At 41.7% G+C, this 27,427-nt stretch overlaps 4 protein-coding genes across 5 annotated transcripts; 3 read left to right on the top strand and 1 right to left on the bottom strand.

Moving 5' to 3' along the window:
• Window positions 1-2,882: 2,882 nt before the first annotated feature.
• prkcda (protein kinase C, delta a) lies at window positions 2,883-16,306 on the top strand. 2 transcript variants are annotated; one of them, XM_079186587.1, is made up of 18 exons: window positions 2,883-2,990; window positions 5,626-5,755; window positions 5,904-6,103; window positions 6,196-6,262; window positions 7,237-7,396; window positions 7,851-7,882; window positions 8,065-8,150; window positions 8,664-8,793; window positions 8,876-8,976; window positions 10,038-10,146; window positions 10,292-10,422; window positions 10,717-10,890; window positions 10,993-11,084; window positions 13,473-13,535; window positions 14,402-14,540; window positions 14,635-14,823; window positions 15,030-15,158; window positions 15,298-16,306. In XM_079186587.1, the coding sequence occupies exons 2-18, from the start codon at window positions 5,647-5,649 to the stop codon at window positions 15,454-15,456; spliced, it is 2,070 nt and encodes a 689-aa protein (XP_079042713.1). In that variant the 5' UTR covers window positions 2,883-2,990; window positions 5,626-5,646; the 3' UTR covers window positions 15,457-16,306. The 2 variants fall into 2 exon arrangements, with proteins under 2 accessions (XP_079042713.1, XP_079042712.1); XM_079186586.1 differs by having other exon boundaries at window positions 2,897-2,990; window positions 5,623-5,755.
• A 516-nt stretch (window positions 16,307-16,822) lies between these two features.
• On the top strand, window positions 16,823-19,941 carry rft1 (RFT1 homolog). Its single transcript, XM_079186145.1, has 10 exons — window positions 16,823-17,068; window positions 17,183-17,268; window positions 17,431-17,553; window positions 17,648-17,939; window positions 18,022-18,156; window positions 18,272-18,532; window positions 18,615-18,759; window positions 18,863-18,968; window positions 19,052-19,301; window positions 19,442-19,941. The coding sequence occupies exons 1-10, from the start codon at window positions 17,006-17,008 to the stop codon at window positions 19,604-19,606; spliced, it is 1,626 nt and encodes a 541-aa protein (XP_079042271.1). The 5' UTR covers window positions 16,823-17,005; the 3' UTR covers window positions 19,607-19,941.
• Window positions 19,942-20,681: 740 nt separating this feature from the next.
• mustn1a (musculoskeletal, embryonic nuclear protein 1a) lies at window positions 20,682-22,044 on the top strand. The gene is made up of 3 exons (XM_079156617.1): window positions 20,682-20,952; window positions 21,080-21,209; window positions 21,556-22,044. Exons 1-3 carry the CDS (start codon window positions 20,944-20,946, stop codon window positions 21,651-21,653), a joined length of 237 nt encoding a protein of 78 aa, XP_079012743.1. The 5' UTR covers window positions 20,682-20,943; the 3' UTR covers window positions 21,654-22,044.
• Window positions 21,731-27,394, bottom strand: ruvbl1 (RuvB-like AAA ATPase 1). The gene is made up of 11 exons (XM_079186146.1): window positions 27,113-27,394; window positions 26,259-26,345; window positions 26,005-26,137; window positions 24,795-24,946; window positions 24,366-24,455; window positions 23,523-23,672; window positions 23,344-23,407; window positions 23,054-23,252; window positions 22,869-22,971; window positions 22,697-22,788; window positions 21,731-22,434 (listed from the first exon to the last, which is right to left on the bottom strand). Exons 1-11 carry the CDS (start codon window positions 27,251-27,253, stop codon window positions 22,275-22,277), a joined length of 1,371 nt encoding a protein of 456 aa, XP_079042272.1. The 5' UTR covers window positions 27,254-27,394; the 3' UTR covers window positions 21,731-22,274.
• Window positions 27,395-27,427: the final 33 nt, after the last annotated feature.

The raw sequence follows: 27,427 nt of genomic DNA, 5'->3' as shown, positions 1-27,427 counted from the left end.
TGGGTTTGCACCTTCTCTTGTGTCTCTCTGTGCCTTTAAGAGATGGGGAGAGGGAGAGAAAAAAAGATGTGGAGAGGCTGGAAGAATAGAGGGACACACTAGTATGTCCCACTTTGCAAACTCTTTGCAGCCGACACTGTCAAGTCAATGTTACACCTATTCAACCTCCCCTGAAGCTTTAAATAGCACACTCTCCTTCAACAGGACAAACAGAGAAACACACAGCCTTCAGTACACTCTGCACCTCCGACTGAACATTTATTATCCCTGTTGCCTAAACATGGAGTCTGCATCGTGCTCTATATTCTCCTGTAACCATTCTGTCATCTGCAACTTCCTGCAGAGAGAGAGAGAGAGAAGTGTAAACACGTGTCAGCAGGGCCATTAGTTGTCACTGAGGGATGAAAATCTGTCTTAAGTGTTTGAGCCAAGACAAAGATAGTCAGCGTGTTGTCCGATATCTTGGGAAATACATTTAATTTCTTGCCGAGCATTAGATGAACAGATTGACAACTCTGGTCTGTCCATCCAATATGAAGCTAGCAGCAGCAGCTGCTTAGCTTAGCTTAGCATATAGGGCAAAACATCTAGCCTGGCTCTGTCCAAAGGTAACAAAAGCTGCCTACGTGGACTTCTAAGGCTCATTTATTAACATGTTTCATCTTGTCTTGTATAATCTGACAAGTTGTGTTGTACGGGACTGTTTATATTTCTACTATTATGCTAAGCTACAATGTAGCTTCATATTCAATGGACAGATATGAGTGTCATCAATCTTCTCATCTGACTCTAATTGTACCCAAAATGCTGAATTATTGTGTGTTCAGTGTTTTCTTATGGCTGAACATTTTCCTGCTTATCATTAAAAACAATACAGTATCAAATAAAGAGGCTGTGGATTAAGAGTGGGTATATGCTGTAGAAGCATCACCGCCAGATACTAACTAGTATGCTGCCTACTTGAATTAAAGAGTCTTGTCTCTGCTCGTGACTCCAAAATAGTGTAACTTTCCTTATTATTTTATTATCAAAATTACTAATCATAAAGCCTTGGCATATTTTGCCCAAAATGACCTATCCTCTTTGTACACAATCTCAAGTGTCCAACTGTATTTCTTCTGCCTTTTATAGGCGGATACTTTTATGTTTTATTAGTTTATTTGCATGTATAAACATGTAAAAATAGAAAACAAGTAAGTAAGTAAACAAGTTTGAACCTTGTGCAGGAGAGGTTAGAAGCCAATATGACCTATGAATATACCTCCCCTATTAGATATTAAGAGTCATAAGAGGATAGAACAGAAAAAGATAAAGAAACATATTGCATAATTCATTGAAGTTGCAAGACTAATCACTCATACAAAAAATTATATAAATGAACAATTACATATAAGTTTAAGTTTACAAGTTGTGATTCATTACAAACAATTAAATGATGTGTTATAAAACTTTGCTAATTAAAGACCTTTTCAGTTGTGTTTTCAAATAACAATAAAATAGATGTTAATTGAAGTGATGGAAGTAGGTTGTTCCAAAGAGATGGTCCTCATCATGGAAGATAAAAGTCCATATATATATATATATATATATATATATATATATATATATATATATATATATATATCCTGTCTGTTCCCCCAGCAGACGATACATCCATATGGATCAACTCCATACATAGGAAGCTATGTGGATCTTCATCTGGCTCTCTATGCTAAATTTAACAACAGCCCATACATCCCAAGAGTGGATCATGACAGTAATGTGTGTGTGTGTGTGTGTGTGTGTGTGTGTGTGTGTGTGTGTGTGTGTGTGTGTGTGTTTGCTAGAGGAGGAACAGAATGAGAGGGTTCCTCGAGCTTTGCATGTGCATCTGTGCATCTGACCGCAGAGAAGAGGAGCCAAAGAATTAAGTTTTGAGTACACACCAAGTCTCCACTCTAGACATCCTGTGTCTGCCATGACTCACAATTTGCCTGTTATGCAAGTCCTCAGAGGACACAGGGGGACACTGGCACACCTGTGCACGGTCAGCCTGTTAATGGCAGGTTTCACTTTACATTGACTTTTCCCTATAGCAACACTCTCAGCCCATTTTTAAACCGCACGTACACATTTATTTATGACTCACTCCGGAGGAATTTATCTGCCTTATGCCTCATTTATGTGTTTGTTCACATCAGCCAAGATTTCATTAGCGTCATGTGATGAGATAAGAACAGCCGCCCTTGTTCTTTTACGCAAACACGGTATTTTTGGATGTGTGCAGGGGGTGTGTTTGTGAGGGGGTGAGTGCAGGCATGAAATAAATAAAGGACATGGATAATTTGAAGGGTTTTGTTTGTCCAGAACAAGAAAAGATCCCATTGCTTCAGGAGCCAAATCAGCCACCTCCTCACCAGCCAAAACCTAGCTCAAACCTCAAAACTACCCCCGCAGCCTACAGTGCCACGTGACCCCACACAAACACCTAAAGTGGAAAGAAAACCATCTCTTCCCCCCACATACAAGGCTATGCAGTAATCTAGGGCGCACTCAGCAATGCAGATCTTTATCTACAGTTATATAGTTGTCTTGACAGGTTTTCTTTCAGCTCAGGTGATCCACAGGTCTGCAGTGATGAACACACATCATCATGTTAATCAGCGGGGAGGAAATGGAAAATAATGACACATGTGGCTGAAACAAATTTGTGTGAGAAGGACAAGTACATAGTGGAAAAATAATAAACCGACAGGACCGTATTTATTTAAAATGGGGCAACTGGGTGCATTGGAACTTCCGAGGCACAGACCGCAGTGTGTGTGTGTGTGTGTGTGTGTGTGTGTGTGTGTGTGTAGCAGGTAAACGTCACAGCTTTCCGAGTAAACTGCGAGCGAGCGCCACACTTCCTCAATCGGCGGAACCACAGAGCTAAAGACTAGAGGAAGATAAAGAGAGACTTTCGTCGTGCTGGGGTGATAAAGAGATAGAAGATAAACTTGCAGGACGAGGTGAGACTGCTGTTATTCATATTTTTAGTCAAGGTTTTCACAAGAGTTAAGGTGTGGAGTTTGTAAAAAGTTGCTAAATGTCTAACAAGTGTAACGTTAACGTCTTTTTTGGTCCGTTGGGAAACGAACTGTAACGGCAACTCGTTCAACCGTAACCGTTAACTTACGGTAGTAACGTAAACACAATGTCTACGCTGTTTATAGTCCCATTACAACATTGTCGCAACCTAACGTTGACTAGTTGTTCTGGTTGAAATGATAATCGAAAACCAACTTTTTTTCGGATAGCGTCGCTTCGTTCAATTAATCTGACATCGTGCGATGGAATCCGTGAGTTTATTTCATGGGCGCCACGGGGTTGGAAACAAGCCTGATTGGTTGTGCAGGTGAAGTGTTAGGACTCTGTTAACTGCTCGACACTGGCCACCACTTGTAGTGTGTGACACCCATCTCAGTGCAATGCGGTCACGTATAGTATGCAGAGTGTGGGGCCATGGTGGCAATGTGGAATTCCAGTTCAGGTCACAGAATATCACGGGTCACAGAATGCGTTGTACCGCCGGTTGTGAGGAGGAATGCGGGACAGCAAAGAAAGGGGAGTTTTATTTTTTTTAATATAAACTTTTACATTTATATGTAATGAAGCAAATCCAGTTGCAAACTATTGTCTGATACCGACCTGAGGTGACATCTTCGTTTATCAACCACATCCGTTTGAGTGAGAAAATCAGATGCACCTACTGATTCTCGTTTGATGTTTGACTCTCTTCAAATGGCTCGTGGTAGATGTACTTGTCATAGATGTGCAAATCACTATAACAGCTTCACTGTACTTTATGACTGCTGTGGTGTTTTGTACAGGGTTTCTGTAGCAGATAACTGTACGAGCTCCCTCTCTTTTTCTGTATTTTACTTCTCTCTTTCTTCCGGTCACAGCTGATACTGCCCTCCCTACTTCTCCTTCATTTAAATAAAACTGCTACAACTGTATAATATACATCCAACACCTGTATTGTAGCTGCAAATCTTATTTTTTTAAAGATATGAAGTTCAAATGCAAGCAAACATGCACAAATTATTATTACATAGCCCAAATTCTAGGTGTCATAATATAATTTAAACTTTGTAGTAGTACTTGTTACCCCTGCTTACAAACACACCTTTGTGTGTCGGTCATACTGCTGGTATCAGGAAGTAGGTAGCATAAAAATGAACATTAGGAAGTTAAGTTTGCAAGTTACATTATAATGGTGCATGGGACATAACTACTGAATTTAACAGATAGACCAAATCGAAACAGCACATGGACAATTTGCTAAGTAATCAATCACTACCGACCTCAATAACACAGTGTGCTTGCTATTGATTAACTCCAACCAAAACCCTGACATCAACAGCAGCAGTGGGTGAGTGAGTATGGTTGTTCATCACTATTCCTTCTTAGTATGTACTTTTTTCTTCCCTGTGTTTTTTTTTGTGTCTTACTTTTCTGGTGGGCGGTTATGGGCTCAGGATTGTGAATACCAGCTGGGCCTACTGCGGTGTGCTGCATGCTTGTATTTGGGTTAGCGGCATGTTGAGGCCTGCTCTGTCTTTGTAATACAGGAAAACACCTCCACTGTTGCAGCTGCAACCCTCTCAGATACTACACAGTCAAGAAAACACAGCGACAGGGAATCGAACAAGCAACAGAGGCTCAAATGATGCAGGCATATTTTACACTGGGGTTGTTATTGAGGTGTGGGCAAAACATGCAAGACAACAAACTGAAGTGCCAAGCCAACATGTGAGATTGATGGCCATCTCTTTTTGCATTGCACACATTGAAACTAGTGGTGCTGTTACAGCAAAAGTTGTGGTTCCATCTGTAGCACAAGTAAGCTTATGCAACCAGTAAATCACGCATGCAACAGCTAGTGCTCAGCATGATGGGTTAGTATTGATCTCTCACCAATATATCAGCATATCGTTCACCTTAAATGCACAACAATGCAGCTAGTGTCCATCATCTTTAATGTAACGAGTTTTCGATATTTATGTCTCAAACTGTTCAATTCTTTTAACTAGCAGTGAGAAAATCTTAAAGTATTCAATTTGCCAGCACATGCCTGATCCCAAAACTTTTGTTCTTTTTACCTCGAACAAACCAGCTTTGGAATCAGATACAAAACACATTCAATAGTCAGTCCTCCACACAAAAACAGGTGCTGTTGACAGAGGTGAACAAAGAACAAATGTGACCGTCATCTGTTCTGTATACACAACATCTACTGTACAGGGAGTCTACCTGTCCTGGAAGAGGGATTCCTTCTGTTGCGCTTCCTGAGTTTTCTTCCAATTTGTTTCCCTGTTTACATTTGTTTTGCCTTGCTGACACAGTGATCTACTGTTTTGTGTAACAGGATGTCAGGAATATTCTCTGATATTGTTTCGTCTCACAATGTAAATACAGATCGCTGGAACACTTATCTTGATGCTTAACTGTGAACACAAAGTGTTGCTGCAGAATATGCACCAGTGTGAGTCTTTATGCAATAAGTGGATATACTAACCAACTACCTGTGTGTGTAACTAACATGTCATTATAGATGCATCTCACCAGTGTAACACTGTGTTTGTCCATCTCTGAAAGCAGGCGACCTTGGTACTCGGCACCATGGCTCCTTTCTTGAGGATCGCCTTCAACTCGTACGACTTGGGCGTCATGCCTCCTCTGGTTGACGAGCCGTTCTGTGCAATCAAGATGAAGGAAGCCTTGACAACTGGTGAGAAACTGATAGCTTACACCACACATCCTTTTACAGAAGTTGTTTATGTAAAAAAAAGAAGAAGTCACTTTCTTCTTATTTCCTGCACTTAAAAACATTAAAAGATATTTCTTTCTTTTCTTTCTGTCCATTTCCCTATTCCCAGAACGAGGTAAGACCCTGGTTCAGCGCAAACCAACCATGTACCCGGCCTGGAAGACCAGTTTTGATGCGCACATCTATGAGGGCCGTGTGCTTGAGGTACTGTTGATGAAGACAGCAGAGGAGCCGCTGGCTGAGGTCACTGTTGGAGTGTCTGTCCTTGCTGAGCGCTGCAAGAAAGCCAACGGGCGCGCTGAGTTCTGGGTAGGACATTACACATTATCCTTTGCCCCCATAAATAGAGCAATCTCACAGGCAGTTTAAGTGTAACTTTCTGTATGTGTTTGTGTGTTCAGGTGGATCTCCAACCGTCTGGCAAAGTGATGATGGCTGTGCAGTACTTTCTGGAGGGAGTGGATACAGGTAAAGGAAATAAAATGGCAACATTCTCTACTTTCCTCTGTACTCTGTAATTTATATCATTTTCTCTAGCTGTCTGGTTGATTTGTTTTTCTCTAGTCGAACATTTTGTATGTTGTCACCAAATCCCCTGTAAACTTGGTTCCAAATCTTAAGTATACCTCTATAACGGGCATCACCAAATGGCAGTCACTCAGGTTCTATTGGGACCTGTGATCAATTTTTGATAAATTAATGAGAATGACTAATAGTGTTCACAGCTATAAACTGTGAGCTCATATAATCTGGTTAAAAGGGCAATAGCCGCACTCAAGGGTGCCAATCAAATCTCGAGATGTGAGAGAGATGACAGCATGCAGCATGAAACAACTCCCTGCTACTTTCAGGCAGCTGTTTCTTTGGTCTAGCCAAAGTAGCTCTACACACCGTGACCATGGATCAACAGCTGCGAGTCAGCTTTCTCCACTATGAATATATTAAAACCAAGAACCATTCCAGGCTCACTAATGAGCACCTACACTTGTCTGTCACACATCTGCATGAGAATGGCCCGAGCTCAACATTCAAACTACTGGCAGGGCTGTGCTAGGACTTATTTTATTTATGCTAACGATAGCTATTTATTTTCCATAAAAGTGCCATAAGAGCTCAATGTCCCTGTATTTTAGAAGTACCCTACTTTGAAAATTGAAAAAATAATATGCAAATGCATATGGTTGATTTTATTTGATAGAGGCTGGAGTTAGGCTATAGGACGCAATTTAGACATGATGAGGATCGGACTTTTGCTGGGATTACATTTCAGATGCTGGGCCATTTTAGATTTAATTGAATACCTTTGCTAAAAAAAAATTCTCAAAAAAAGAATCATCATTAATTTGTCAATTTATCAATTTGGGACGTATACAAAATGACCACTGTTTTTCCATTGCTGTGTTGTGGGATGACTGATCATTGTTTCTCTGTGTATCTTGAAGATAATAAGCAGGCTGCCAAGGAGGAGGAGGAGACTCCTAACCTGAACCGTAGACGAGGGGCCATCAAGCAGGCTAAGATCCACTTCATAAAGAACCACGAGTTCATTGCCACGTTTTTCAGGCAGCCCACTTTCTGCTCCGTGTGCAGAGAATTTGTCTGGTATGACCTGCCTACTCATCAGCCCTATAAACAAACCTTGAAGACTAGTTAAGGGCAACGCATAAACCACAGATCAGATAAAGTAAAACAGCAGAGAGAACAACATAGTTATTTCGGAACTTCCTGTTATTTGCCGATATATTCAATACTCTCTGAGTTGGCTAATTTCCCTCAAAGGGAGTTAAACAAACTGGTTGCTTGTCAAGTTATTGATGAAATTAATAAAGTTGTAACGTAAAATTAGTCATTTTTTGGCTACAGATGTGCTTTGAAGCTCATTTTGGTCTCTCAGGAGGAAGTTAGTACAAAAAGGAAACCCTGATACACAAATCAGCTTGGGTGTACTGCAGCTGTCTGTTATCATTAACTAAGTGATTAATCAGCAAACCATTAACACTCACATGATCAAAGAAGGATACAGTCTGACCCATTTGTGTGACTTTGCCTCCCACAGGGGACTCAACAAGCAAGGCTATAAATGCAGACGTAAGTGTACAATCATTTAAAAACTCCTGGGCTTTGTGCAATACTCGAAATAGCAACCCAGTGCATAGATTGTATATATTAAAAATATGTACTTCACTCTTTTATTTGTGTGGCCAGTTTACATGATATGCTCAAATAATGGATCAAAGTGTACAAATCTTGTTTATCTTGTTTGTTATCAGAATGCAATGCAGCCATCCACAAGAAATGCATCGACAAAATCATCGGCAGATGTACTGGTACTGCTGCCAACAGTCGCGATACTGTGGTACGTATCACTTTTTTGTGCAGTACACCATGTACTGTAAGTGTTCTCCACATGTCTCACAATTTCAGTTTAGTGTGGGCTTTTCTCACTCTGTTTTTTTTGCTGTTGTTGTAAATATCTCTCCCTAACAGTTTGAACAGTGAGAGTCTTATTTTATTTTATATTTTATTACAAAGACACCAGTCAGGGTCCACATCCAATAAGACCAGCTTTTCAGTGATCATCAATGTTTACAGATAAAGATGATGAAAGACCAACTGACCTAGATAATGGTGGCATGGAAATAATCAAGCACAAACACGTGGTGTGGTCTCAGAGGGGAACTCTAAATCAGTGAAGTAGTAGACCTGGGAACAAACAAGGAACTTTTTATCCAGCGTTGTGGTCACTTCTGACAGCATAAGCTCAGAGAGAGAAATGGACGACAAAGCAAAAAGGAAAAACAACTTACTGATTAGAATTCTTTTGCCTCGGGTCATTCATGGAGATGATGAATCTCGTTTGTCACTGCAGTTCCAGAAGGAGCGCTTTAAGATTGACATGCCGCACCGTTTCAAGAACCACAACTACATGAGTCCAACCTTCTGCGACCACTGTGGAAGTCTGCTGTGGGGTATTGTCAAACAAGGCCTGAAGTGTGAAGGTACAGTGCCAATATAATTGACTAATTGTTGGAGTGTAAATGTGCTTTTATCTTAAACAGCATTTCTTTGTTCCGTTTGTAGATTGTGCCATGAATGTCCATCACAAGTGTCAGGCTAAAGTAGCCAACCTTTGTGGTATCAATCAGAAACTACTAGCTGAAGCACTCACACAAGTCAGCCAGGTGAGTTCATGGAGACTGTCACAAGTCAGTCAACGCTCGGTCCTATCAAGTGTCAAGTCAAAGTAATAAAGAATCTGAGTCTGACTCAAGCACCATACCACCTAATTAAATCATTCCAGGGCTCTTTCAGACATTGTGGATATCTCATTACATTATCTCTTACTCAGCCGTTAGTATACAGAGGTGTGTTTAAAGAAAATAATGGAACTTGATAATGAGATGATAAACACAACAAAATATAAGCACATGATTCATTTGAATGCCCTCCTCAGATAATAAGATATTTACATTTGAACATTTTTTTTCACAAACATTCATATTTACAAAGAAGGCATCGTTTCCTATTCTAGTATCTGGAGGCGAGTCTGAAGTGAGCTTGGTAACACTTAATTTGGATGTTGTCCAAGTCCAAGGATGGTACTGAATCTTAAGGCGAAAAATAGAACAGACTACAAAAGGTGCCCTCAGTAGATTTATTATCTCCGCCATGTGTATATGCACCAACCACTGCTGTAATGTTTGATTGAATGAACACAACCCACAACAGTCTAGACTGCAAGTGTATCAGACATGTTTTCCACTCTAACTCAACAGATACAAATTCATTTTAATCAATAAAGATGTCTCTACTGGCTCTGTACAGGCGCTCGTCTCAGCTCCGTCTCACAGGTGTAACTGTGACTTGAAGAGTTTATTTGTGCTTCAAGTCTAGAATACTTGTGTAAACATGAGGTTAATGCCCAATAAAAAGCAACGGAATAACTGTGTCTCTGGCTGTGGAGCAGCGGCTATTCACTCAGTTGTGTTATCACTAGAGGCCCATACCCACAGGGGGATGGTTAAGAGTAGTGAGTGAGGAGTCAGCAGGCGGTCTATGGCAGTATTTAACAGACAATAAAAGTTGTTTTGAGAAAGTGTGAGTCACCAGAGCAACCAGAAGTCCTTGTGCATGCAGCCATATATACACACCCAAAATACTATGCTGTATGCTGCAGCAGAATGTGAGATTAGCCTGACTGTTCCTTGCCTTTCATTTATTTTTTCTTTCTCTATTCCAAAAGAAATCGTCCACCCGCCGCTCAGATCCAAACCTGGATCCGAACCTGCCTGATCTGCCTGATATTGGAATCTACGATGAAGTTAGCAAGCTCGCTGGACTGGATATCAATGGTTAGTGAGTGTTTTTCTGTATGTGCGTGTACCTACATGCTTTCATGTGTGCGGTATGGGCTCTGTATTAATAATGATACTGGCGGAATAATATGCAAAAGTGTAATTTGTTATGTGTGGTAATTTGTAATTGTTTGTTCATTAGATGGATCTCCGTATGGCAGACTGTGGGAGGGGGCCAACTCGCGGCCTCAGTCTCGTATCACCCATTTGACCCGCATCAACGTGGACAACTTCGTCTTCCACAAGGTCTTGGGAAAAGGCAGCTTTGGCAAGGTACCGAGCAACCATGTCAGTGTGAAGTCGACTGTGAGACGGCTGTTTTAAAAAACCCCAACCCTAGAGTGAGAGGATAACCAATCAACAACACTCCAGTCATCACTTCTCAACTGTCATACACACTAGCACACACAGGCCTCTCATAGAAAAAATGACATCAAATGGTGTTGAATCAAACTATGAACTGTAGCCAAGATGTTTACATTTGTTTAACCTAACCGGACATTTCAGGCTCCACGCTCTTAATAGAACAGAAAACAATGAAAGTCTCTCTTCTTCTTTGCCTCCCAGGTTCTCCTGGCAGAGCTAAAGGGTCGTGGTGAGTACTTTGCAGTGAAGGCTTTGAAGAAAGATGTGGTGCTGATGGATGACGATGTGGAGTGCACTATGGTGGAGAAGAGGGTCTTGGCTTTAGCCTGGGAAAACCCCTTCCTCACACACCTTTACTCCACCTTCCATACCAAGGTAGTCCGCTTCATCTCATTGGTGTTTCAGTGTTTTTTTTCCCTACTCTACACCACTAGTTGGAATTGTGCCCTCAAAACTCAAAGTGAAACTTCTCAACAGGAGCATCTGTTCTTTGTGATGGAGTATCTGAACGGAGGAGACCTGATGTTTCATATTCAGGAGAAAGGACGCTTTGAACTTTACAGAACCACGTGAGTCACACCTGTAACACAGACATTACAACATGCAGAGTTGGTGTAAAACAAAAACTGCTACCATTACTCAGTGCTCTCTAGTTCCTATAGCTGGGCAGGAACTCACGCATACACAATCAACGAGTTAATGGAAAAAAATGAGCACATGTTTATTCTACCCATGTCACTCTCTTTGTCTCTCTCCCATTATGCGTTCTTTTGGTTTACATGATATACTGAACCCTGATGGACTGGGGCTGGTGTCCATCAGCTGCAGCTCTCTAGCAGACTTGCCTTGTAAGGACTAAGCCGCTCTTAGTGCCTGTGTACTGTTTGTATGGGGAGGTATCAGTTACTACCACCCAACTCTCTTCTCTTCACTCTGTGGGAATCCCTCCAAAAAAACTAAACAATGGCACACTAGTAAAAGAATGTTGTGAATTCTAAAGCTTGCTGGCACCTGCGCCACCGCCAACTAAAGTTTTAAAATGTCTCACATTTACAGACAGAGAGGAAAATTAAACATTTCTTTGCAGGTGCTGTTTGACAAAAGCACCTTCTCTTTGAAATATTTTCTTTCCAGTAACTAGTGTCACCTTTATTGATTTCACCTTGTTTTTATCAGGTGGCAACCTCCGGGTGTGAAAAGTGAAGCCAATGCAGAAGTGCCTTAAACTAGCATTCTTTCTGATCACCATCAGGGGGCAATCAGAAGTTTGACTGTGAGAAAATGACCCTACTTCTCACTGGAGTTATTTCACTGTAAACATGAGTTTGTGGTCTCAATCACTAGTTTAAAGTCTTCTTCAATACAGCATGATGTTCATTTGGTAAATTATGGTCCCACTTAGATTAAAAAAGATGGTAAAGAAGTGTATACTTTTTACAGGTCGCTACCACAGCGTTGTCCGGTCTGGGAATTGTCTGTGTTTTCTTGTTTTCAGTTAAAAAAAGTTCATTGTAACATTTTGGCCATCTAAAAATGTCTTATTCAGCGTTTGGTTATTCTTAGCTCCACCCCCTCGTGTCACTTCTAGTTGCAAAAAAACAAGATGGCAAAGGCCAACATGCCAAACTCAAGGCTTCAAAACTGTAGTCCACAAACCAATTGGTGATGTCACGGTGACTATATACATTTCTTTCTCACCACAAGGACCATTGGTAGCTTTTCAGGACCTCTTTTATTTGTGTCACAGAGTTTGCCCAGTTGGCGAGAAATTTGACAAAATGATTTATTATTTTGAGCACCGACAGATAAGAGTAAGGTATGTTCCACCACGGGTATTATATGGTGTTATGTTTTCCCAAAAGAGGAAAAGCAACAATATGCAAACTCCTTAAATGTGAAGCAAAGCCAGCTTGGTTTGATTCTTGATTCAGATTTAGAGGACAACAAAGACAAGCACACTAGACTTCAGTGCATGCATTGTTGTGCAAGGTAGTTTTATTTCTTGAAGATTATTAATGCATTGACCATTATCTTTTGTATACACAAGAGACTTTTAGAACAAACCGGTGTGTGTTTAAAAAGCAGGCTGAACACGGACATTAAAATGTGGTCTGCCGTTACCTCTCCTGTAGTTAAACTGGTGGCTGTGTCCTGAGCCTATGAGATGACAGGAGTAATTCCCTGCTTAGCAAACACAGACACCCGATCTTGTGTTGGCATCCGCTTAAGTCCTCCTCACTCAGTGACTGTATTCAGCCTGGATGGATAATTTACCCTCGGTGAGTGAGACAAAAGGAGAGCGGGTTGTTTCATTATCAATGCATTCATTTTTAGCATAACATGTGTTCTACACAGTGTCTACAGCTAACCTCTTGACCCAGTGGTGTAGAGAGTCTCGTCCGACGTCTCAAAGTTCCTCACATACAGTAGCAGAGCCCAACTTATTTACTTATGCTGTATCTAGACTTCAGTTTACATTCTGTTTGTAGTGTCGTCTGTAGAGTTGGTTTAGAGGTGCATGTACAATATATATGTGCACTTGCTAACTTGTTCTGTATTTCAAGTGAGAGATGATCAATAAATAAAACCTGACAGCCTACTCAGACCTTGCCAGTTCACTTACATTGAAAAACCAGTTATTGGTTTAGAGCGAAGGCCACTCTATCTCTTCTCAGGACTCAATTGTTTCACCTGACACAGACGACAAGAGAAGCAGGGCAGAGATAAGCTAATCTTTCGGCTCTCCGCGGCTCTCAGGTTTCCCATTATGAGGGTGTTATTCACCTGTCTGCTGCTCCATACAAATGTACTCAATAATTCAGCCCTACACTGAAATGAGCCTGCAGTGACGCCAGTGTTCCGCTGCCAACTCACTAGTGAGATAGCTACAGAGCAGACCTGTCGTTTTGCACCAGAGATGAGAAGTTCATAACCGTCTGCCTCTTTTGTCTTCCCAGGTTCTACTCTGCTGAGATCGTTTGTGGTCTTCAGTTCTTACATACCAAAGGGGTCATCTACAGGTCAGAGCAAAAATATGTATTATATCTGGATGTACAGTAAATACACTGAATGACCGTACTGGTCATTTGTCATGTTTTACTATATTCTTTACATCACAGCATATTGCATTATGTTCCTATCTTCCACAAGATGAATACACAAACACATTGCCAGAGTGAAGGTGAACTTGCTTGGTTAGATAATCCCACGTATTTTGACACATTTTTTCTGAAAGTGTTTTTGTGTTGCAATGCAATTGTGAACAGGGGATGTTTAGGAAACTGAATTTGTTCATTTCTTGCAGTAAAACGTTGATTTTTAAATCAGTAATAGTAATAATTGCATAACCATGTTATATTATAATAAAATCTACAAAGTTTTCATAAATTAATACATTAACAGTGGATCGATAATTACTTATCTCAGGCAAGTTTCAGATCTCTACAGGATTTTGATATTTCCAATCATATTTAAACAAACTGAACACAATGGCTGCCTGACAATAGGAATTAAACATAGATTTTAAAGTATGCTTTGAAAAAAAATGGTTCTCAATATGAAAGTATTAAGTAAATGCGAATTGTTTTGGTTCTTCAAAGCATTTTTAAGCTGTGATTTAAAGGGTTCTTTCTGGCTTGAGTGGTGTTGTAAAGCAGTGGGCATTCAAGATTTCACAGTCCAGCTGGCAAAACTTTTTAGGCATTTATTTTTATCACATATTTAATCTAAAAGTTAATTTTAAACATTGAAGCAATTAGTGGCATTTTAACTTTATTCTGATAAACAACATTTTCAGATCAAACCTTATTGTTGCAAACTCACAATCTGTTGTCTTTTAAATCACTTGTGCTTATTTCCAATCCTGCTGTGGTTGTTTTGTTTCCAGAGATCTTAAGTTAGACAATGTGATGCTGGATCAGGACGGGCACATAAAGATAGCCGACTTTGGCATGTGCAAGGAGAATGTGTTTGGAGAGAATCGAGCCACAACTTTCTGCGGCACTCCTGACTATATCGCTCCAGAGGTAGAGTGTTTCATACTTAACACTATATACTTGTTCTAGATCTGAAATATTCAAATGTACTGATTTGCTTTTATCATTCTGCATGCAAACTCAGATCCTGCTGGGTCAGAAATACTCATTCTCCGTTGACTGGTGGTCCTTTGGGGTGTTGGTGTACGAAATGCTGGTTGGTCAGTCGCCTTTCCATGGAGATGATGAGGATGAGCTATTTGAGTCCATCCGCATGGACACTCCCCACTATCCTCGCTGGATCAACAAGGAGGCCAAGGACCTGCTTGAGCGGGTGAGCACCAACCCTTTTTATACAAAATACATTTATCATAGGGCTCCATTTCTGCTTCAGGGAAATAGGTATTTCCACATTTGATAATGTTATGGTTATATTTAAGGATGTCTTCAAATTCAATCAAGAAATGTACATTTGTGTAGCTGAAAATCAGGTCTTTTTGAGATTCCTTACTTACCCTTACTGAGTTTGTTTCATCGCAGATGTTTGAGAGAGACCCAACTCGCAGGCTAGGAATCGTGGGTAATATTCGTACACACCCGTTCTTCAACACCATCAACTGGCAGGCCTTGGAGAGGAGAGAGATTGAACCCCCTTTCAAACCCAAAGTGGTAAGCCGCTGATACAAGTCATTGAGGATTCAATTAGGAAAAAATATAGATCATGGACTGTGTTTGCTTATATCAATGATCTGTGATGAGCGACTCTGTTTTTTTGTTTTTGCTGAGATTTGTTTGTTGTCAATTACAGAAAGCACCGAATGATTGTAGCAACTTTGATCGGGAGTTCCTCAGTGAGAAGCCTCGTCTCTCCTACAGCGATAAGAACTTCATAGACTCCATGGATCAGACGGCATTCGCTGGCTTTTCATTCATCAACTCTGAGATGGAGCACCTTTTAGAAAAGTGACTGTTGTGATGACATCCAGACCTGGTTAACATGTCTGCTGCTTACGGACAGTTTCCTGATTCTGTCACATTCTTAAACTTACAAACGAGTGAGCTGTTCCCCAATCAGTATTCGTGTGTCTGTATTTCAAGCACAAACTATTCTCCTTGGGTACGTGTAGAAATGATCAGAGTAGAAAGAGCCCATGTACTGTACATATTGACGTCATTGTGTTTGTGTGCATGCTTATTATTTGTTTAGGTTGTTTAGGCATTTATGAGTAATAATAATAATAGGGCGGGAGGCTGAAAATCCTTACATTCCACTTGACGTCACCGCTACCATCTGCAGCCATTTTGTGTCTCTTTTTGTAACATTCAATTCAACCCAGCTGGGGATGAAAAAGTATGAATAGGGAAAGAAACCTATAGGAATAAATTCTACTGTATACTTTGAATGTGTGTGAATGAGTTGAATGCACGTATAGAAATCTCAGACCAACATAAACCTAACTATCATTAAATATAAATTAATAATGAATGTTATCTGTCTTTGAAACGTCATAATTATTTCATTTGGATGAATCATGTCTTGCTGAAAAAGAAGACCATGTGGTGATTGACTCTCCAGTGCCATGTAAAGAACATTTTTTAACAGAGAAACTGAAAGGCCCTGTCTGCGTACAAGGCATGTAGTGGATGCAAAAGGTCAAGTAAAGGTACATGACTTCAAACAGCGGGGAGTCACTGAAATGCTGTATATAGACAAATGTGTATGTATATTGTTGTAACATGTATATTGGTTAGCAAAGGATGTACTTTTTTTACTGTCTCCATCTTTTACATCTGATTAAAAAAACATCAACTCCCAAGTGTGTTGTGCTATTTTTAAAAGCATCTGCAGTTCATTGTGAAAGACTATGAAAGATTAAGTTCTCAAAAACAAGAGGAAACTTTAGAGGGTTTAGTCAGATCAAGGTTTATCTCTGGTGACAGGTAACTAATGAAAGTTTGTTTATGTTGTATTTTAGTATTTATATGAATGTTCATTTCGGTATCATTTGTACCAATGTATTGTTCATTTGTACCAATGTATTGTTCTGTTCTGTATATTTAAATTGCCTCACTTTCCATTGATAAACAAAACAGAAGACAACTTTGTTCCATTAAGATCAATAAAACGTATACAAGACAGCTTGGCACTTGCTGTTTGGGTTGGATTCACTTTGTCAACTGCTCAGTGACATAAAGTATAGTAACAGACACAAATGGAGATTCACGGCAGAACATCAGAAGGATGTTTCCGCCCTCTAGCGACGCCTCGTGCAACGTAACGCCCCCTGACGTCACCGCGTAACGTGTTTCCCTACAATGTGTACGGAAGTGAAACTAGTGCAACAAATGTAACGTTGATCTTGCGCCGGTTCATTAGAAATTAGACGCTATTGTTATTGCCACACTAACGGGTTTTACGGCATCACTCTACGATGATTTTCCTTCGTATAAAGCAGCGGGAAGGTTGTCAAATACACGCTTGACAAAGATTTCCAGCGAGTCAGAGGAAGTTCAAGATGAGCTCTCAGGATGTTCTGAGGAGTGCGTCCACTCTAGCATCCTATAATATGTTGCTACAGGTACGTGGACACATTCATTTGAGATATACACCACCATCGCAGCCCAGTATTTTAAAATATCGGTCAAATAATAATTCGGTCAATTATATGATTTTCTGTTTTTATTGATCTCAGGTGATGTTCCGTGTTCTCACCTTCATGCTGAATGCATTCACGCTGCGGTTTGTCTCCAAAGAGCTGATTGGTGTTGTCAATGTCAGGTAAAGATGATGGGTGCACCGGCGAAGAGGAGAGAGGAGACAATGCCACCACGTTTCTGCACCAGCTGATATAACGTGTGTGTGTGTGTGTGTGTGTGTGTGTGTGTGTGTGTGTGTGTGTGTGTGTGTGTGTGTGTGTGTGTGTGTGTGTGTGTTATGCAGGCTTACACTACTGTACTCCACATTAGTATTTTTATCCAGAGAAGCTTTCCGGAGAGCCTGTCTGAGTGGGGTATCTGGGACAAACCACAGCTGGAGACAAGTTATCAACCTGCTATGGCTGACGTGAGTTGAGTGATTTTACTAAAATGGGTAACGTGTGTTTTATCCTGTGTATTCAGCTTGGACTTTCACCTGTGTGTCTTGTCTTACCACTCAGGTTGCCTCTGGGTGTGTTATGGGCAGCCCTGCTGATCTGTGTGTGGCTGTGGCTCCTGGAGGCCCCAGACCCCCAGACCGTCCCTTACTACGGCCCCGCTGTGGTGATGTTTGCTTTGTCAGGAGTGCAGGAGCTCCTGGCTGAGCCCCTCTGGGTCCTGGCTCAAGCTCACATGTTTGTCCGACTGAAGGTGGTCGCTGAGAGCTTAGCAATGATCGCTAAGTGCAGTATCACCGTTTTGTTGGTGGTGTTTGCCCGTGAATGGGGCCTTTATATCTTCTCTGCTGCTCATGTAAGAAATCAGCTGATGTCCTCTTTGCATTGTTTCTGTGATTACTTGCTGTGTGTGTAATGATTCTGTGGGCTTCTCTTAGTTGGTGTACACAGGGTTCCTGGTGCTGTGCTACGCTGTTTACTTCATTCGTTTCTTGGGCTCTAAAGAGGCAGCCAAGAAGGGTTTTCCTCTGCACCGTGTTGGAGAACTCTTGCCCCGTAGAGCTGATGGAGAGGTAAAAATATATTACATTTATTATTCATGATCTATCTTCATAAAATCAAACTGACAAGTTACAGGATACACGTTACCATTCATGATTAATGATCGTTATATTGTTCTGTTTGTAGCCGCTGGTTGATTGGAGTCTGGCCCAGCTCACATGGAGCTTCTTCAAGCAGTCCTTCCTGAAGCAGATCCTGACAGAGGGCGAGCGGTACGTCATGACCTTCTTGAACGTCCTCAGCTTTGGAGACCAGGGAGTTTATGATATTGTGAACAATCTGGGCTCCATGGTGGCTCGCTTCATCTTCCTGCCGATCGAGGAGAGCTTCTACATCTTCTTTGCCAAAGTGCTGCAGCGAGGACGTGATGTCAAGAGTCAGAAACAGGTGTGACTCTCGGATATAAACAAGTCTTTGTGAAACGAATTGAATTGTTGGGTTCACGTCATGTTGCGGGTTTTGTCTCCAGGAGGACGTTGCCATCGCAGCGGAGGTCCTGGAGTGTCTGCTGAAACTGGTGCTGGTGGTCGGTCTGATTATCACCGTGTTTGGCTACGCCTACTCTCTCTTGGCTCTGGATATTTACGGCGGCTCTCTGCTCAGCAGTGGTGCAGGTAACAGAGCCACAGTACACTGGTTGTATTGGATATATGTGACAAATCTAGCTTTGCTTGCTGTTCTTAGTCATTGCTCTGTGTTTGTGTTTTTTGGTTGAAGGGCCCACTTTGCTGCGATGCTACAGCTGCTATGTTCTCCTCCTCGCTGTAAACGGTGTAACAGAGTGCTTTGTGTTTGCTGCCATGAGCCAAAAAGAAGTTGACAAGTAAGTAATGTAGAAATACACATACACAGCCAGTAACGCATCATGCAACCTGTCAGTCAACACTGTTTGTGCTTCGTCCTCAGGTACAACTTTGTGATGCTGGCTCTGTCTGTGTCTTTCCTGTTCCTGTCCTACATGCTGACATGGTGGGCTGGCAGTGTGGGCTTCATATTGGCAAACTGCCTTAACATGGGCCTCCGCATCGTGCACAGCCTGCTTTACATACACCACTACTTCCGTACCACTCAATGGAAACCTCTGCGAGGCCTGTTGCCCTCCCCGCTCCTAATACTGGCACTTGCTGTCAGTGCCGTCGTCACAGCGCTGTCCGAGGTACAAGAAAATAAAATAGTATTCATTCTCCACTCAGGTTTTAGCTCTAAATATCAACCATTACATAGCATTTTTATTCTCAATTGAATCTTGTGCAAATCAGTGGCTCTAACTTGAGCATCTTTTTTCTCTGGTTGCAGGGTGTATTCTGCTGTGACAGCGGCTGGGTACTAAGACTGGTCCATATCGCCGTAGGAGCATTGTGTCTGCTCGGTGTGTTTGTGGCTGTTCTTGTCACAGAGACTCAGCTTATTCAGTTTGTGAGGACTCAGCTGTTGCCCCAATACAGAAAGAAACACACTTAAACTGGACTGGAAATGGGTTTACTGGCCTGGAAGAAAGCTTTTGTTTCACTACAAACAGTTCTAACAAGAGCTGCTGAGTGACAGCTACTGACAGTGTGAAAGCAACGAGGGAACAACTTTTTTTTAACTGACCTCACACGTGTGTATGTGAATGTGAATGTGTGGCTGTATGATGCTGATATGTTTTCCTCTGATCATTCCTGTTGGCTCATACAAGTATAAACAAACGTGTCCTGAATCTGATTGTGGCCGATAAAGAATTGAATGTATTTTAAGAAAGCAGTTGAATTTGTTACCGGAAGAGATACAAATATAAATTTATAAACTTGAAGCAGCCCAAAGGATCCGTCGTGTTTGTCCAAAAATCACCAAAACTCCCATTTTCAGGTTTGCTTTACTAGGAAGATTCCAGCGGTTCCAAGTTTATTTTAATTAACTAACAATTCAGTCATCTCGTAAAATGTGAAGTCCATTATTCTGTTCACATAGTCTTTAAGCGGTTATTAAGAAGCAGGGAGGAATTCTGTTTCATACGCCACAAACAAAGCTTTATGGTACATCTTCACTGGAAGTTCATCAATTATATTGTTTATGTTTAAACATGTTTCGTGACAATTTCATTGCTTTAAATATATAGTATAATCTAGAGCGTGGGTTTACAAACATGTTTGCACCAGCTTTTTATCATATTTAACTTTAGCGGAGCTAAGTAGGCTTGAGTTCAGCAACCGTTTAACATGTTTGGAAACTCTTCTTATTTGTTTGTCCTTCCTCTGTACTTATCGCTAAAGAATTTAGCATCCCTGGGGTGGAATAATGATGTCATTATGGAAAATGAGCAGGAAGGGAACAGCATTCTTTTAAAGGATGGCAATGCTCCCTTCTCCTCTCTGCTGCTTTTTGTTACATGTATTTTGTATTTGTACACAAGCCAGGCATGGTTTAAAGTCTGTTGGTGTCTTAAGATAGCCAGCTACTTATCTTTTGAGTCATACCTTTTGAACTTTGAGTCCAATTTGCGTGGCTTGCTTATTACCCAGTGGAGGGTACACAGACATACATTTGTTACCTTCTTGGATCTCTGGGATTTATTTGGGAAAGTGTAATGCCACAAGTTGTAGCAGTGACATCCTAATGAAGCAGCAAGTATGACAGCAGACCATGAAAAAAAACAGAGGCAGAGACAGAAAAGAGGAGGAGCGTATACGCTCACTGCGTCATTTATTACCCTTAAAAACTGGAGAACAATGTGTGTTGGGCTGGACTCACAAGAGAAAAAGAGGCACATCTGACAGAGAGGAGATTTTCTTACGGCCAGCTTCAACTACTGAAACAACATGTCTCAAGTAAGACCATTGTTTTAAAATGAGATGACATCTTTTCACATTGTTTAAAAAAAAGACTTTCTGCAGACTTGGAGAGCCAGAAATCACATGTGTGCTGTTGTACTTGTTTCTGCTCACCGCCCCTCAGACAGGTCAGGAAGAAGATGAACAAATGCAGCGCCCCGAGGTGAAAGATGAGGACCTGACCGAAGCAAAGACCAAACTGGGTACAAGTGGGCCAGCGAAGAGCAAGACATTTGAAGTACTGGAGGAGTGTGGTGAGGACACACACACACATAAAAAGACATGGAAATAGAATTTTACATTTCTCTTACAGATGACACTGAAAGGAAGCAGTCTTTGGTTTTCTGCATCTGGATAAGATCATGTTATGGCAGAGAGTTTTGTGTAAAGGGGCGTTTCCTCATGATTCTCAAGTTTCCACTCCATATACAGTGAGGAGAGGAGGGTTGTACTGACGGGAGATTCCCATCAACAGTCTTCCCTCTCACCCAGTGGGATAAAGTGTATTTATTTACACAGAGCATATCCACAATTTTGACGTAACCATTCTTACTGCCTCATTAACAGTGAAATATTCAGATTGTTTCTCTTTCTTCACAGAGAAAATTGGTAAAGCTGCTCCCTCTGTGTTCAGCGGGGGGAGGTCGGGAAAGGAGACTGTTTTGAACACACGCTCAGCTCGTCCTATCAGGAAGTAGCAGTGGACTTCCTGACCATGATTGGACAACACTTGCTTCACCTTATGGGTTCGGGATCAGTTATTTTCCAGCTGCACTTCAGTCCATGAACATTTAGTTTGAAGCCTCTTTTTTTTTCCAATTGGGTGTTCTTCATTTAACAGAAGAAATTGTACACACTGGCAAGCCAGTTTTTCATTTTTAAAAGAAAATGTAGAGAAATGTTTAACCATTCTTGTTGCCTCTGTAACAGCAGCATTTATCCAGTTTCAGGTTAAGGGTAATTTTAAGGAATGAGCAATACTGCAATCCAAACAATTGTAAGAAAATTCAGTTGAAATCTTCTGTCTCGTCCATCCTGTTTCATTGTAAGAAGTGCCAGTAAAAAAGTAAATGTTGAAGAAAACAGTCATTTGTGTTTTGCTTTTTATTCAAAAAATTACTTTCATCAACAAAGGGAACAGATAAAACTTTATAGAACAAAACTACTACAGTAGATGAGGCTGGGACACTAGAATGAGCCATGGTGTAGAGGGTAAAGATGGAAAAACAAAAGAAAAAGCCACATAGAAAGGATGGAGAATCAAAGTGAACCATGTAACAGCCTCTGCGAGTTGTGAAAGAAAAGGTGTAAATCCAGTTTTACTTCATGAACTTGTGATGTTGATCTTGGAGGATTTTGGCGGAGGACTTTGCGTCGTAGAAAAGCTCATTGATTTCCTCTATCTGCTCCCTCTCCACGTTCTCTTTTCCCTGAACACGACCCAGCAGGCTGGCTGGTGTCAGTAGCTGATTGGCGTACCTGAGAGGAAACAGGAAAAAAGAGCCACTCAGTATCCTCACACATACATATACAGTACAAACCAGTTTACTACAAAGAGGAAAGTGAGGAGGAGTTGCAGCAGGTCCTAAATGTGTTTTTTTACGCTTTAGATAAATAATTATTTTTTGTCGAAGAAGCTTTACTGACAATAGTTGCTCCAAAAACTGGACCACTGTGGACACTCAATGTAAGGCGGCTCAGTTCTTCACTCCACTCAGTGATGCACGATGTATATTCTTACCTGAGGGTGGTCTTGGTGCCGATCTCTGCCAGGTGTGTAAGAGCTTCCTCGCTAATATTGATCCCTTCAGTCTGAGCCCGGATCTTGATGATCTACAAACCACAATGTCGTTAGTGACACACGCACAGATGACACACGGCACACATGCAGATACTTTGATGCTGAGACTCACCTGCTTCGTCTCCTGGGCCGTGTACAACATGGTGCGGATTATCATGACTCTGTCCAGCAAGTCCAGAGGAATCCCGTGTGGAGAGCTGATGTCTTCTGTCCCCCTGGTGAGCAACAAATAATTGTTAATACTACAAATGCTATTTTTTTGTTGTTGAATTTTCACCCTTTTCGTATACCTCCTACCTAATCAAACAGTTTCCCCTGTTGGAGGCGAACACAACGATGGGGGCGATGGTGCTCTCGAGTGCTCGGTGGAGGTATGTGAAGCATTCGATGTCCAGCATGTGCACCTCGTCCACAAACAGCACTCCAGGTACGAGCTCTGCTACACCTTGGTCAATGTAGCGGTTCACCACCTTGTTAATCTCAGCACGCAGTTTATCTAAAACAGGGATGGATAAACAATAAAAAGGTCAAAAAGTGTTGAAGCCAGCTGGTAATGTGAGCTGAGACGTTGTCCGATTTTTTTCCACCTGTGATTTCAGTCTTTTTGGGCTTCATCAGTTGTCCCATCATGGAGAGAATGTCCTGGCCTCCCTGAGATCAAACGGTGAGTGATTATTTTAAACATACCGGGGACAACTCTGCAAACTGGTTCTCTAGTTTCTAAGAAGAAAACAGCTGCACTGATATTATTTTACAGTTACGATACCTGGGGTCTGGCATTTGCAATATCCAGGTCATGCAGTGTGACATCTTGGACTATCTCCTTCTTTTTGTGGACATCACCTTTGGGCAGTGGCACATACTCCTCTGCCTCCAGGTCGAACTCTGTAGCAAATGTGTCACAGCGACCTTGTCTCTGCAGAGACACAGTATACCAAAAAGTGTTAACAAGAATTAAAAAAACGAACCCACCATTAAACAAAAAAAGAACACATTGCTCTGGACAACAGTGAAACAAAAGACAGCGGAGGGGGCGGAGGGAGAGCAGGTGTATAATTGAACCCAGTGCCCGGCCATCCTAGAGAGGAGGGCATGCAGCTGAGGGATGAAAGAGTTTCAGAAGGCAGGTCATGACACAGCTGTCAACAGTAACAAATGTGTTGTCCAGCCCCCCTCCTTTGGCCTCTGACTTGAGCCGACCCGCGCACCCCCCGGCCCACCTGCACCGATTAAAGGAACCGTCATTGGGGTCTGTCAACACAAGCCACAAGCCCTGCTGCTAGAAAAGAGGCATTGTGGGAGATGGAGAGATAGAGAGAGCCCGAAGAGCTGCAGGAATGAGAGAGGCTAATTCCAGAGTACAGCAGAACTACAGCAAAGCTTTGATGCAGCGCTGAAAGAACGCCACCATGAAGGACTGACGAGGACATGCAAGACAGAAAACACTGAACTTTGGTTTCACCACATATTCCTTTCGGTTTTGTACTTATTTGAAATGTGTCATTTGTGAACTAAACAAATTGGTGAATTAAAGCCTAGTATGTACATCTTTTTCTACTCAGATTGGCTGATCAAAATGTGGTGCAGTTGTGAGGGAGTAACACAATACCTTGACGGCTCCACTGTTGGCTTCAATGTAGATCACATCTCCCACTTCCACACGCTCCTTCTGAAGACTCTCATAAATACTGGGGTCCAGCTAAGGAAACAAGACAAGAGATTTTCAAGTAAGACATTGGTTCTTACCAATTGGTCGGTGAAAGTAAGGTGGATTGTTTGTGACAAAAATAGTTTGTCAAAATACTCATATTGAGGAAGAAGGAAGGCGTTTTATTATCCAAGTTCAGGTAAGAGTTTTGGAAGAGAAAGAGATACAAGGAAAAAATAAAATCAAGATACATATCCTTGCTAGGTGTAAAGAGAGCCATATAAATATTTGAGCAAATATGAAGTATCTTTTTAACTTGACAAAGCTCCCATGAATTCAGTTTTTAATATAAGAAACAAAAAAAACAAAGAATCCAGCTCTGAGTCTGACCTTGAGCTGCTTTGTGCCCTTGCCCGTCTTCAGGCCGATGATGACGTGGCTGATGGTTTTTCCGTAGCCACCCATGGGATTCTCAGTCTCACAGGGGGTCAGCTCTGTCACCTCCCCTTCATACACCTCCTTTGTTTCTTTGATACGCAGTCCTGAATGTGGGCAACATTACAGTCACACGCACAGTGCAGAGTGAGAACTCAATTGGGCCTTTATATTCCTGTATCAACTAAGCCGCCGCATCCTTCAGTCTACTGAACAACGCATTTTATTACAGAGAGGGAACACGTGTGTGCATGCCCATGAAAGGTCTGGGCATAATCTTGTGTAACGTGATCACACTCTTGTTCCTCTTTCATGCAGCCGGTGGCACCGAGTATGAACAGCACACAGGTGGCTGATCCGCCGTGGTGAGGGTCAGACAGCAATGCTTAAAAGGCAGGGACCGTCTGTCAGGCCACTCTTATCGGCAGAGTGATGACAATTTCAAAATGAAACCCCCTTCCCCCTGAAGATCCTGTTCTAGGGGAGGAGCAAAGGTGCTGATGACCACCTCTCCCTCTTCCTAAGCTCCATTTCCTGTCCTGTGACAGGTACCTTCAGCAGTCTGACAAACCCCTTCCCCTTCTCAAGCTTTCTTTCCTTCTCAACACCATTCTCATGAATCCGCTGTCAAGTGTCGACTTTCAGCTCATGAGAATGGTGTTTGCGGGACACCTTGCTCTTCCTGCCCACAGACTCCTCACTGAGTGAGTGAGTTGATCATATAATGTCCTTTAACACCAAGAGATGAAAGAAAGTAGAGGAACATATATATACTTTTTTTCTTTTAGCCAGCGAGGTATCGCGGTTTTATGTGCTGAAGCTTTGAAACAGCACGTATACTGCCCTGTCCTAATGCAATGGAAGTAAATTGGGTTGGTTTCATGTTTTTCCAGAAACAACATGTTTAGTTAGGATAATTCTCAATCTCAGTAGAAAGTCTGATGATTATATGACTTTGTCTGTTTTTTAATCTGCATTTTCGTCTATTAATTATTTGCTTTCTTCTGTTGGCACCTGTTTGAAACCAATCATGATAGTTTTACAACTCCCAACTCAGACCCGCACAGATCAGACCCTATCGAAAACAACAACGTCGGTTACAGTGACTGGTTTTGGGGGTAAGAACTATGGCCAAGGAGCCAAATCCTATTTACGTGACACTCACCAATGGCCCTCCTGAAATTCTCCATCAGCACTTCTGTTTTTTTAATCTCAGATGAGTAGACCTCACTGCCAACCATGGGGCAGAAAGGCACCTTGTTTCCCAACTCCTGTGCAACAGCCAAGGCAAGGGCAGTCTGGAGGAACAAGTAGAGAAGAGTCACAATCTGCAGCAGCAACAACAACAACAACAACGGAGGCCACATTCAATGAAGCTTTACTGCTGTGGTTGCTAGTGAATGAACACGGCACCCTTACCTTTCCTGTTCCAGGTGGTCCTGCCAGTAACACTGCCCTTCCTGCCATCTTCTTTGAACGGATCAGGTCGACAATGATGCCACAAGCCTGGAAAGAGAAAATAATATAAAGCAACAGTATTGTGTATATTGACAAGCAATGGTAACAATACAAGCAGCAGGCTGTGGGATGTTGTCAGAATTTACATCAAAGCAGGTGTGATGGACTTTAGTTAATTTATCCCGTAGTATCTGCACCACCCCCATTGTGTATGTTAACCCCTGACTGTTAATCTGTGTTACTACATTGTAGACAGTAATGTAAACCTACAAGCAGTCAGAGCATCATGACGATAGATGTCTATACCTGTTGACAATTATTGAAGCTGTTTTTTTGTCACTGAATTGGTGACAGAGTGTGTACACATGCAATTTTTGTTCGAAATTCCATCTTTACATCTTGATTTAACTGATATGAAAACAGGTCATCTACTTGACTAGAAATCCACAATTGTAACGTAAAGGTGTGAACACACCTTTAGTGTTTGTTTATAAAGCCGATCCTTTGTTTCTACATTCATTAATACACCTTTTCTTTGTAAAACTTTACAAACCAAACGTTTAGCATAATATATTTTAAGAAATGTAATATGAACGTGTGTTCTACTTATGGTGGACCTCCCCTTTAGCTCACCTCTAACCTGAGAGAGAGAGCGAGAGAGAACAGCGACACTACAGTGCTAACGGAACTAGCTTGTGTGTGCAGCTGACCGCCTGCAGTGAGCGAAATCCTCCCTGCAAAATAAATCACCAGCTCTCCTTCACTCCTCCAAACAAAACACGAGCAACGTAGGTGCAGTGAAACAGGGACAGTACCTCTCTAGCAGCCTCCTGGCCGACCAGACCACATGCTGACTGTTTAGCATTCCCGGCCTCGTCTAGCCCGAGTCCTTTAACGTGACTGTGAGTGGCGATCCGCTGAGTCTTCGTGGTGCTTTTCACCTCTTCGATCTTCATAGTTACTGTTACTTTATAAATATGTAATGTAAAAAATTGTAAGACAGGTTTACGATGGAGAAAATACCTCCTGTGAATCCGTTAATTTGTCACCCGCCAGAATCGGCGCCGAAACTCAAAACACAGGGAAATTGGTCTCCATGTGAGTTACTAGGGAAAATCAGCGGAAGTGAT

Source organism: Pholis gunnellus (genome assembly GCF_910591455.1).
Source record: "Pholis gunnellus genome assembly, chromosome: 3".
Lineage (NCBI taxonomy): Eukaryota > Metazoa > Chordata > Actinopteri > Perciformes > Pholidae > Pholis > Pholis gunnellus.
Note: the sequence above shows the minus strand (reverse complement) of the source record. Positions and strands in the feature narration are given on the sequence as shown.

Excerpts from the sequence above, each read along its gene's own strand:
- prkcda (XM_079186587.1), top strand. The coding sequence starts at position 5,647 with ATGGCTCCTTTCTTGAGGATCGCCTTCAACTCGTACGACTTGGGCGTC. Across the intron at positions 13,536-14,401 it reads ACCAAAGGGGTCATCTACAG|AGATCTTAAGTTAGACAATG; the intron begins GTCAGAGCAAAA and ends TTTTGTTTCCAG. Across the intron at positions 14,824-15,029 it reads CCAAGGACCTGCTTGAGCGG|ATGTTTGAGAGAGACCCAAC; the intron begins GTGAGCACCAAC and ends GTTTCATCGCAG.
- rft1 (XM_079186145.1), top strand. The coding sequence starts at position 17,006 with ATGAGCTCTCAGGATGTTCTGAGGAGTGCGTCCACTCTAGCATCCTAT. Across the intron at positions 17,069-17,182 it reads CCTATAATATGTTGCTACAG|GTGATGTTCCGTGTTCTCAC; the intron begins GTACGTGGACAC and ends TATTGATCTCAG. Across the intron at positions 17,940-18,021 it reads ATATCTTCTCTGCTGCTCAT|TTGGTGTACACAGGGTTCCT; the intron begins GTAAGAAATCAG and ends GGCTTCTCTTAG.
- mustn1a (XM_079156617.1), top strand. Across the intron at positions 21,210-21,555 it reads TGAAGTACTGGAGGAGTGTG|AGAAAATTGGTAAAGCTGCT; the intron begins GTGAGGACACAC and ends CTTTCTTCACAG.
- ruvbl1 (XM_079186146.1), bottom strand. The coding sequence starts at position 27,253 with ATGAAGATCGAAGAGGTGAAAAGCACCACGAAGACTCAGCGGATCGCC. Across the intron at positions 26,138-26,258 it reads GACCACCTGGAACAGGAAAG|ACTGCCCTTGCCTTGGCTGT; the intron begins GTAAGGGTGCCG and ends TTGTTCCTCCAG. Across the intron at positions 23,673-24,365 it reads CCAACAGTGGAGCCGTCAAG|AGACAAGGTCGCTGTGACAC; the intron begins GTATTGTGTTAC and ends GTGTCTCTGCAG.